General features: G+C 40.3%; 2 protein-coding genes across 3 annotated transcripts; one reads left to right on the top strand and one right to left on the bottom strand.

Moving 5' to 3' along the window:
- The first annotated feature begins 206 nt into the window (after window positions 1–206).
- LOC127779408 (calcium-dependent protein kinase 17) lies at window positions 207–4,948 on the top strand. Of its 2 annotated transcripts, none has more exons than XM_052306173.1 (8): window positions 207–1,108; window positions 1,786–1,929; window positions 2,038–2,190; window positions 2,262–2,377; window positions 2,464–2,631; window positions 3,015–3,239; window positions 3,333–3,454; window positions 4,453–4,948. In XM_052306173.1, exons 1-7 carry the CDS (start codon window positions 328–330, stop codon window positions 3,450–3,452), a joined length of 1,707 nt encoding a protein of 568 aa, XP_052162133.1. In that variant the 5' UTR covers window positions 207–327; the 3' UTR covers window positions 3,453–3,454; window positions 4,453–4,948. The 2 variants fall into 2 exon arrangements, with proteins under 2 accessions (XP_052162133.1, XP_052162134.1); XM_052306174.1 differs by having other exon boundaries at window positions 4,370–4,948.
- Window positions 4,949–5,413: 465 nt separating this feature from the next.
- LOC127779409 (F-box/FBD/LRR-repeat protein At1g13570-like) lies at window positions 5,414–8,466 on the bottom strand. The gene is made up of 5 exons (XM_052306175.1): window positions 8,374–8,466; window positions 8,148–8,270; window positions 7,137–8,018; window positions 6,870–7,022; window positions 5,414–6,320 (listed from the first exon to the last, which is right to left on the bottom strand). Exons 2-5 carry the CDS (start codon window positions 8,235–8,237, stop codon window positions 6,000–6,002), a joined length of 1,446 nt encoding a protein of 481 aa, XP_052162135.1. The 5' UTR covers window positions 8,238–8,270; window positions 8,374–8,466; the 3' UTR covers window positions 5,414–5,999.
- Window positions 8,467–11,059: the final 2,593 nt, after the last annotated feature.

Genomic DNA, 11,059 nt, shown 5'->3' with positions numbered 1-11,059 from the left:
ATATTTTTTTGTAGGTGTATTATTTTTCAAAAAGAAATTATCCAATCACTTACCGTTTCACGTAAGCGTCCGATCGCCTCTCCCGCGGGCGCCGCTGCTCCCACTGACAAGTGGGCCAGCAAGGCTGAGGTGGCCCACATGTCAGTGGGACGTGGCCCAGCTCACCTCGTCCCCCTCCGGCCATCTCCCCTCTCCTCCACCAAAATCCTCCTCCGATCCAAATCCACCAACCCTCGCCGCCGCCGCCGCCGCCGCCTATGCCGCCGCCGCCGTCGCCGGCTGCCTAGGGTTACGGCGGCCGCCGCTCCCCCCCACTTCGCCGGCGGGATGGGGAACACCTGCGTCGGCCCCAGCTCCGCGGCGGACCGCCACGGCTTCTTCCACTCCGTCTCCCTCGCCGTGCTCTGGCGCCCCGGTGGCCGCGCCGAGCCGTCGCAGCCGCCGGATTGCCCGCCTCGGGAGTCGAGCCACTCCTCCGTCACCTCGTCCACGGCGCCCGAGCGCGTCACCATCGCCAACTCCGACCTCTCCTCCTCCACCCCCAACAAGGGCGGGAATAAGCCCAAGGTGAGGCGCGTCCAGAGCGCGGGGCTCCTCGCCGACTCCGTCCTCAAGCGCGACTCCGAGCGGCTCAAGGACCTCTACACCCTGGGGAAGAAGCTCGGGCAGGGGCAGTTCGGGACCACGTACCAGTGCGTGGAGAAGGCCACGGGGAAGGTGCTCGCCTGCAAGTCCATCGCCAAGCGGAAGCTGGTCAGCGAGGAGGACGTGGAGGACGTGCGCCGGGAGATCCAGATCATGCACCACCTCGCCGGCCACCCGAGCGTGGTCTCCATCGTCGGCGCGTACGAGGACGCCGTCGCCGTGCACCTCGTCATGGAGCTCTGCGCTGGCGGGGAGCTGTTTGATAGGATCGTGCAGCGCGGGCACTACTCCGAGAAGGCGGCCGCGCAGCTGGCGCGGGTGATCATCGGTGTCGTCGAGGCGTGCCATTCGCTCGGGGTGATGCACAGAGACCTCAAGCCGGAGAACTTCTTGTTTGTCAACCATAAGGAGGACTCGCCACTCAAGACGATCGATTTTGGGCTTTCCATTTTCTTCAAGCCAGGTCCGGTCTCGATCCTTGCTGCTGGTGTTGTCTTGTAAGATGCAAGATTTTGTTGGCAATTGCGGATTTTACCCCCACCATAGGCAATGCTAGTTAAGTTGATTTTGCAAGCTTAGCGAGGTAATGGTGGTGCATTGCGACCCCCTATAGCTTTGATTTCTCGATTGGGTTCTAGTTACAACTAGATGGACTTCTTGCATAACTGCACATATGTTGCAATGGATACGTTTGTTTTTCAGATAGATGTGTATTTGACTATCTGTTAAACCCTTTTTTGGTCCCAGTAGTATTGTGAAACTGTTTTTTTTATTTCCTGGATTACAAAGAAAGAGACTGATTTTTTTTATCACAAATTGCCAAAATCTGCAATCAAACTCTTGTGCACATAACTTTCATATCCATTCACTATGATATATGCTTCTTAATTGAATGCATGCTGTACTTGCGGTGATCCTGAAATTCATGTTGCTTAAAATGCCAAGGGAATGGGATGTCATTCCATCTTTCCTTTGCATTTTGGTTGTCAATTAATGCATTGATGTGACAGAGCCTTAATGTACTTAACTAGTACTGTAATATGAACTCTAATACACTGCTGTCCCCTTCTTTTAGAACACTGAAATACTACTGATTGTGCATCTTTTCCAAACTCTAATGCATTAAGATTGACTTTACAGGCGAAAATTATTCGGATGTTGTTGGAAGTCCTTACTATGTTGCACCTGAGGTTCTGATGAAGCATTATGGCCGCGAGGTGGATGTATGGAGTGCTGGTGTAATCATTTATATCTTGCTTAGTGGAGTTCCTCCATTTTGGGATGGTGGGATATGTCTACCCTTTATGCTGCCTTTTCAAACCCATGCTTCTGCTTGATGCTGACAGTTTTCCTCTGTTTTTTGTTCTTTTGGATGCTGGCCTGCTTGCACAGAATCTGAACAAGGGATATTTGAACAAGTTTTGAAAGGAGATCTTGATTTTTCATCTGATCCCTGGCCTGCTATCTCAGACAGTGCAAAGGATTTGGTGAGGAAAATGTTAAACCGTGATCCCAGAAAGAGATTGACTGCACATGAAGCTCTATGTAAGCATAAATATCACATTGCAGAGCATCATGTCAGAGCCTTCTCTAGTGACCCATCTTTATGTTGGCAGGTCATCCTTGGGTTTGTGTTGATGGAGTTGCTCCTGATAAACCTCTTGATTCTGCTGTCTTAACTAGATTGAAGCAATTTTCAGCAATGAACAAGCTAAAGAAGATGGCCCTTAGGGTGAATATTGAGTATATTTTTGCTTGATTTTCTACCAAAGTACAAGTTACGTTCCATACTGATGCACTTCTGTGTGGCATCTGTAGGTCATTGCTGAAAATTTATCGGAAGATGAAATTGCGGGATTGAGAGAAATGTTCAAAATGTTGGACACTGATAATAGTGGTCAGATCACATTGGAGGAACTAAAAACTGGCTTGCGGAGAGTTGGTGCTAATTTGAAGGATTCGGAAATTACAACCCTAATGGAAGCGGTGAATTTTCTAACATGACTATGCCCCTTCTATTTCCAGTTCAATATATGCTAAAACAAACCTTTGTTTTTTGTTTCTGAGTCCACTATCTTGAAACACTCTGTTAAGCTAGTGTATTCAAATACCAAACTTGACGATAGTTGTTAAAATATGTGTATTTGACATCCTTTTTTAGCAGCTTGCAAAGATTTTCTGACGTTGGTAGTGGTTATTTGTAAATCTATTGTATCTCATCCAAATTTTGTGGTTCTGATAAGTTTAACAGTACGTGAGAATGGACCTTTTATGTTCTAAGAAAGTATTGCTGTGAGGCACGTTAGCTGTAATATATGATATATTTTTGGGCCAAGATATAATGAATGCATATGTTCTTCGACTTGCAGGCTGATATTGATAATAGTGGTTCAATAGATTATGGGGAGTTCATTGCTGCAACTATGCATCTGAACAAAGTTGAGAGAGAAGATAATCTTTTTGCAGCGTTTTCATACTTTGATAAAGACAGCAGTGGTTACATTACTCAAGATGAGCTACAAAAAGCCTGTGAGGAATTTGGCATAGGAGATGCACATCTGGAGGATATCATCAAAGATATTGATCAGGACAATGTAAGTGGACATTTCATTCATTATGAGATCTGAAAGCCTAGAAGACTAAGAATCACATCAAATGTCTGCTTCTCTCTTGTTTCGTCTCTGCAGGATGGCCGGATCGACTACAATGAATTTGTAACAATGATGCAGAAAGGGAATAATCCACTAGGGAAAAAGGGGCAAGGCCAGCTAAGTTTTGGTCTAAGGGAAGCATTGAAGCTTGGTTAATGGTAACTGCTCAAATCTTGCATTTTCTTTTCAGTTGATAAAGTGAACAGCCGGAAGGCCCTAAACTTTGGGATCCACGTATTAGCATGAATTAGACTAATTAGAGGACCTATATTTTGAATTGCTGAAGCTCTTCGTATGCTCATTGCTACTAGTGGTAGGATATACTCCCTCCGTTTCACAATGTAAGTTATTCTAGCATTTCCCACATTTATATTGATGTTAATGGATCTAGACATATATATATCTATCTAGATTCATTAACATCAATATGAATGTGGGAAATGCTAGAATGATTTACATTGTGAAACGGAGGTAGTAGGTTAGTGGCACCATACAGTAACAGATCAGTATAAAATCGTGGGCTGTCAGAGCATATTTCATTTGAAGTAGTCAGGAGAAATACTCAGGACTCAAGATCTTTGTCAAGTTCCTGATAATTATGATGCTATCTTGATTGTTTCTGCTACTTCCTTCCCAAATCCCAACTTAGCATTTCATTCTCTTGCGTTTTCGAGAAAAAAAAAACCTTAGCATTTCATTCACATTTTATTATTCCCTAAGATTTTGAGTTGCTTGTTTATGGGTTTATTTTCGATGAATAAGCTTACTGTGAGGTGGAAGAAGCAAACATTCTGTTATTGTTCATGTCCATTAACATTTTCTGCTATACCTTCACTACCTTGAAGTGAGAGCTTATGGTTCAAATATGAATCGAACTGAACATAGGAAAAAGGCTTTGATAGTTTGTTGTGTTAGCTTAATTATAACTCCTTTAGTTTACTAAATAGTGATTGCCTTTTGATCTAGTGCATTGGTGGATATTACACTTTGATACATAATAATAATATGGTTATCCCTGCAAGAAAATTAATATGGTTATCATTTACTCTCTCTCTCTCTCTTTATTTTTGCAGGAATAACTACCCCTGAATGTAGAATGGAGTGCTATATTAATATGGTTATCATTTACTCTCTCTCTCTCTCTTTATTTTTGCAGGAATAACTACCCCTGAATGTAGAATGGAGTGCTATTTAGTAAAGGACGAAGACTGAATTCAAGAAAGCAGAAGATCAAAGACAAACGTTGGTGTTACTCCTTTATCAACACTCTGTGAAGATACAAACTAACTTTTTGGGTTCCATCAGCCGGACACAGAAGAAAGCCACGTACTTGGGTTTCTTCAAAGAGTTCAACATCCATGGACCCTCCAACCGTATAGGTGTTTTTTTTTTCCTTTTTTAAATAGGCACAACTCACAAGAATAGCGTGTGTGTTGTTTCATACTTTCATGTCCTCCTTTTCCGTTCTGGAAACCCTTGTGGGATGCTCTGCTGAGACGGTGAAGCTTTGACACGCTTGGAACTTCGGATTGGAGAGTTGGACGAGATTCCTTTGCATTGGAGAGTTGTATTGTTGCTAGTATTGAAATGTTGTAAGAATTCGTAGGTTGTAACATAAACAGTAAAATGAATGAAATGGTTGTTTTAGTATATTTCTCAAGAGTGTAGCTGTTTTATTACTTAATTCTTATACTTGTCAAGTGTATCATCCTCGATGTACTATGGCCCAACCTCCAATTTTATGCTGCATAATTACATGAACAAGTGATGTCAACTGCAAAAAAAAAATTATATGTTCAGGCAATTGCCATATCAAATGCCTACTCATTAATGCCTGTATATGTTCACATCATTAGCATGAGCCATAGTCCTATGAGTTGGTTATGATTACCATCAAGGAGCTGAAGAAAATTAGTCCGTTCTAGAAAAATGGGTAAAGGGGGAAGAGCAAAAGTGCAAAACTCTTTTAAAATAGAATGAGAGGTTTTTAAACATGTTGGAATGCATTAGAACTTATTAAGATACACATTAGAATTGATTAAAATATGAAAAAAAAATTGAGGCCCTAATCCTCCATGTCTCTGGTCCAACTGATACACCCAAGGCGAACATGTGACATCACCTGTCAATCTCCAAGTATCTGTTTAGACAATGGCCATGTCCAATTCAAGAGAACACACATTTTTTTCCCTATTTCATGCAGAATTAAACCTTTTTGTTTCAAAGAGAACAAACCTTTTCTTTTCACCAAAAATTTAAGAGTAAATTTCACAAAACTACACGTTTTGTAGTCCAAGTTGCAGAAAACCACACACACTTTGACACTTGGCACTTAAGTACATATATTTTGGTAGTGTAGTTTCACAAAACCACACTATCAATGAATGGATTCACCCGCGAGATGACGTGACTGTTTCATCTAGGACAAGGACATGCCATCCTATTACCAGCCATCGCACGAAATTAATAGGATGCCACGTCCTCATCCTAGATGGAACGACCACGTCGTCTCACGGATGAATCCATTCATCGATAGTGTGGTTTTGTGAAACTAAACTACCAAAATATATGTACTTAAGTGCCAAGTGTCAAAATGTTTGTGGTTTTCTGCAACTTGAACCATAAAACATGTAGTTCTGTGAAATTTACTCAAAATTTAAATACATATATATATTTTTTAATCGACTCCATCTTATATGATGCTCACACAACTTCGACGACGTTTCGATGGTCAGCTTTGCAAACAAACTCCATAGCGGCGTCACGACCATCCACAAAATTGTGTGCCCCTCTTTTTGGCGGTCGATAAGCATCGTGAGGCACTATTGCAATTTCTGGATTTATCACCATGTTCTTGAGCACGGTTGAGCTGCAAAGGATATGAAGTGCCAGCTCTACCTGATCTTTCTGACCGAAAAATCCAGTGATCTGAACCTGTTTGAGATGATTGTGATGGTGTAATGGAAGGCTTCTTAGATCACCATCCTCTTCACTGTATGGTTTGTGAGGAGCGTCTATCCACATCTATAAATATGAGAAAACCAGAATATTAGTGAGTGCCCCTGGAATGAAAAACAAAATACTCCATCTATTTTTCTAATAAATGATGTCGTTGACAGTAGGCATTACGTCTACCCATTTGCCTTATTAAAAAAATTAATACAAATATGCAAAAATTTAAATAAATTAACAAAACAAATGATATTTACATATTTTTTTAAATAAGGTGAACATTAGACATGAATAGCTTAAATGGAGGAAGTGATCAATGACGACATTTATTGAAAATGGAGGAAGTCTATAAGATGTGCACCCAATTGTTTTAATTAAGAATGAAAAATTCATTTCATTTTAGCTGTTATACTTCAATATAGCAAAGTATGACGTGTGTTCGGGCACAATGCAGGATCAGGTTTTGTGTTTTAATTAAGTTCAAAAACACAAATTACTACTACTGCACAATAGACATCACATCGCATTTAATCAATCGGCCAAGCAAACAGAACCAAAATTTGGATAAAACTAATTCATGAGTATATACTTTTATTTGTCAGTTGGAAGTGAAAAACTTACATGTAGTTCCAGTTTTTCCATAAAAGGAGCAATTTCTAAAAGATATGCATAGTCAAGGATATCAGTCTTCCTGCCATATCCAAAAACAATCGTTTCCAACTTCAAATGTCGAAGATAAATTAATTTGGGAAGCCTCTGAGGAGAAATAGCTTTCTGGCGTGCATCAGAACAAAAAAAAAAAAGCTAATGAGAAAGTTGACAATAATTTATATGCATGAAAAAAAAATGAACTGCTACAGAAACAAACTAAGTGGTCATATCACAAACCTTATATTCAACAACATGAAATTCGAGCATTCGAACAACCGGCAAATTACTGATGAATCCTGTGACAATATAGTCAAGACCAGTACAAAAAGGCATCGTTTTTAAACGCACATTTGTCAGGCTGGAAGTTGTAGCAAAAATCAAAGGTGTCATTGATGAACCAGTGAAATCAAGTGTTGCCAGATCACAGTTCATCTCTATCTTCTCAAGTACAGGGCAACAATCCACTTGCAGATGCTTCAGCCGGTTCAGAAAATGAGGTGCATGAATCTTTATGAGCATTCTGCAGAAGGAGATCTCAAGGAACTCCAGGACATTGGGACTGCACAGCAAATTCTGAACCCCTTCATCTGTGATATTTACACCTATCAGGTTAAGCCTTTTAAGGTTCAGAAATCCAGTGAAATCAGCAGCCGGTTTCAGATACATAGAGGTAAGCTGCAGACACTGCAAATGAGATCCACCATTGTTGGCATCAAGAAGCTGACAAGGAAACTCATAAAATCCTTCTCTGTCTAGATATGGGTGAAATACCATAACTGGCAACATGAAGAACCTAGTAAGATCTGATAGATCAAGAATGAGTTCTTTCGTCTTGGATGCGACGGCAAATTTCACCCATCTATCTATGTCCCGCCGCGCATTGCGCAATAAGAACTTGATCTCCATGCGCTCAACGCCTACACCACTATGTTGCTGCAGGATTGAATCAACTCTCCTTATGAAATTTTGCTGGTTAAGCATTCTGCAACTAGGAAATGTGGCGCGACTGAATGTTAGCATAGTATGATCACGCCAAAGATCCTTCCATTGCCTTGATATAAGTCCAGTCCTTATAGCATCTCCAATTGGCAGCCGCGATATGATCAAGCCCAAAACATCCTGCATCATAATTTGGAGTCAGAGAATGCAAAGCATCAAACTACACAATTATTCAGCATCATGCTGAAGCACAAGGAGTATATGTATATATATGTAACTTGATTTCAGTTTGACAGCACGATCACGTACTATGGGAAGATCGTTAAGTTGGAGGCCTGATCTTCTCCCTTGTCTGTTCTCAGCTGCGCAATCCAAGGATTCCTCTGGTTTTCTCGTCATGTTCAAATCAAATCTCAGGGTAGGCTGGATTTACTGAGGTTAAGGGCAAAGAAAAAAGATCCCAGATCAGGAAGAAACGCTAGGGTTTAACATAAATTCGACAAAAAAAGATTGTCGGTAATGGATGGATGCTCACCAGAAGAACGGCGGAAGCAGCAAGGGGACACCGGCGACGCTGCTCGCACGATGGAGATCGGCTCAGGCGGCGGGCGAGGAGACGGGAGTCGGCGGCCGAGAAGACGGGGAGATTGAATGAATTTAAGTAAATTGGGACTCTAGGTCCAAAAGATAAATTTTAGGAATCTAGTTTGAAAGCCTCATCTTTTGCCTTATACTTATGCTTATATAAGTCAAAATTTAAATTTTTAACCTTAAATTTAAAGTTGATTTTAGTGTTTTTCACCGTAGTTTATTTTTCAGCCTTTGCTTCGCTTCTAGATCGCTAAGAAAACGTATATAAAAGTTTTAAGTTGCAAATATATCGTTTTACTTATTATGCCAATAAGTGGAACGATAGAGTCCTAAAATCATGTCTCCAAGAGATGCCTAAAGCTGATCCCAATATTTACCCACACCCAGAACCATACTCTATTTGAACCAATTTTGGGCATCTCCACACACTCCCAATTGATGAAATCGCGGGAGGTTTTTGCCGCTCATGCCTTTTCTTCCCCTTGCCGTGCCCTGCCGTGAGATGGCCATGCCCTACCTGCCCCCTCGACGTGCCTTGCAAACTTGCCGACACCCTCGCCGTCCACTGCTGCAGCTGCCAAGAACTCGAAAGATCACCCTGCTGCACAGCTTAGCTGGGCTGCTAGTGCGCCATTGGTTGGCAGCGCCCAGCGCCGATCTCTCTCTTATCAGAAAAATGGAAAGACATAAACAGTTGAAGCAAGATTTACTTGAGATGATGTGGCATAGTTTAAAGTTATTGGAAATCAAAATTAGGGGCACTCTTTAAGTATGAGGTGATTTTTGGGCCCAATTTCCTATGGGATGGTCCCAATCCAAGATTTTTAGGAGTTAAATTTTAGGATGCTCTAAGGGTGTGTCCTTTGGTGTGGAAACTATTAAATCTCATGCACGGAAAACGAAGCAATGGATTAGCATACAATTAATTAAGTACTCCTTCCGTTTCATTAACATCTATATGAATGTGGACAATGCTAGAAAGTCTTACAATATGAAACGGAGGAACTATTAGGTTAAAAAACTTAAAAGATGAGTTAATATAATTTTTTTAAAGAAACTTTCATATATAAATTTTGTAAAAAAGTATACCTTTAACAGTTTGGAAACACATGCACGCGAGAAAACGAGGGAGGGAAGGTTGAGAACCCCTGCAAACGAACTCAACCTAAGGGTGGAGTTTGAATCGCGTCACTCAATCGTAAAACCAGTGCAATATATTCCTCGTCTCAATGAAACCAATTTAAACGAGGTATGAAGACAGTTTGAACGGCGGTTTTAGATGATATGACTAGTTTAATTTGGTCCTTATTCCATGTGACGTTGAGGTGACAAAATAAAACTAAAACAAAACTAGTTGGGTACCCGTGCGTTGCAACGGCAAAAAATGTATGCATTAAAGCATCTCGCCTGTTATGACTGGCAAATGAAGAGGATAGAATGTGGCTAATGTTCCTCTCTAAACAAAGGAATATGGTTAATGTATCAGACTATCAGGTATACTTGAAAAGAATTTTCTCTAACCATTAGGCATTGGCATAGAAGAATATGGTTTCATTTTCTAAGATCACAAGTTCTGAATATTACCCTCTTAGGTGATACATAGTTAGTTGATGTTTTCCTCAAAACAAAATTGGTTGGTGCTTCGGAAGCAGTCACGGACATCACACACATGAGTAAATTTATCAAGGGTCATGCACTTGATAAATCAAAATTGGAGTGTGACCTTTTTGGGGTCTACTGATAATAATCTTCTGGTACATGCTAAATTTCAAGTTATATGCCTTAAACAGACTATATATATATATATATATATATATATATATATATATATATATATATATATATATATATATACAAAACTGAAAATCATCTTAAAGGATTACCACTGAATTTACTTGGAATCCAATCCATTAAAGACATAAATGAATCTGAGTAATTCTCTGGACAGTACACTATGTGTTCACGGTAATCTTTAAAAGCTTATAGAATCCTCAGTACATCGAGTTGCAATTTTGCATAGATAAATACAATTCTCTAAGAAATAGGAATGAATAATAAGAAATGTCAGTGGTAGCATATGAGGCAACTGTGGAGGCACAAATGGACGCGCCAAGAAAATGTAAAAATGTGCTATCAATTGCAACTTAGTGAACAAATCTTGGAGAAGAACAATAGTTTATTAGTTCAGACAAAAATGAGAGTTTTAACTTCTATACTGAGAAATGGAATTTTATACAAAAACCATATACCTTTGAAGCATGAAAAAAAGGGTCACTCCTATGATCACCAGGAAAAAGGCAACATCAAATGAGATTGTAATTTTATAGTGATCAATAGGATTTTAGTACTTACCTGATTATTTGAAATAATCAGAGTCTCTGTTCACTTGGTAAAAGAGTTCACAATTCAAATTAATCTGCTTTAGTCACTACTCATATTGGAACACTATTCCATGTATATACCTTGAGACAAATTCCAGGCCTGATGATCGATTATGAATTGACCAGCACATTTGGACTGCAGTGAAAACAGAAGAAAAATGATATCTCAGTCAATAAAAAGCCAACGTGTGAGAATAGCCGGTAAATTAGAACTAAACTGCACATAGATATTATACTGCTCTTCCTTCC

Source organism: Oryza glaberrima, chromosome 7, assembly GCF_000147395.1.
Source record: "Oryza glaberrima chromosome 7, OglaRS2, whole genome shotgun sequence".
In the NCBI taxonomy this organism is placed as follows: domain Eukaryota; kingdom Viridiplantae; phylum Streptophyta; class Magnoliopsida; order Poales; family Poaceae; genus Oryza; species Oryza glaberrima.
The sequence above is the reverse complement of the archived record's forward strand: the minus strand, read 5'-3'. Positions and strand labels throughout refer to the sequence as shown.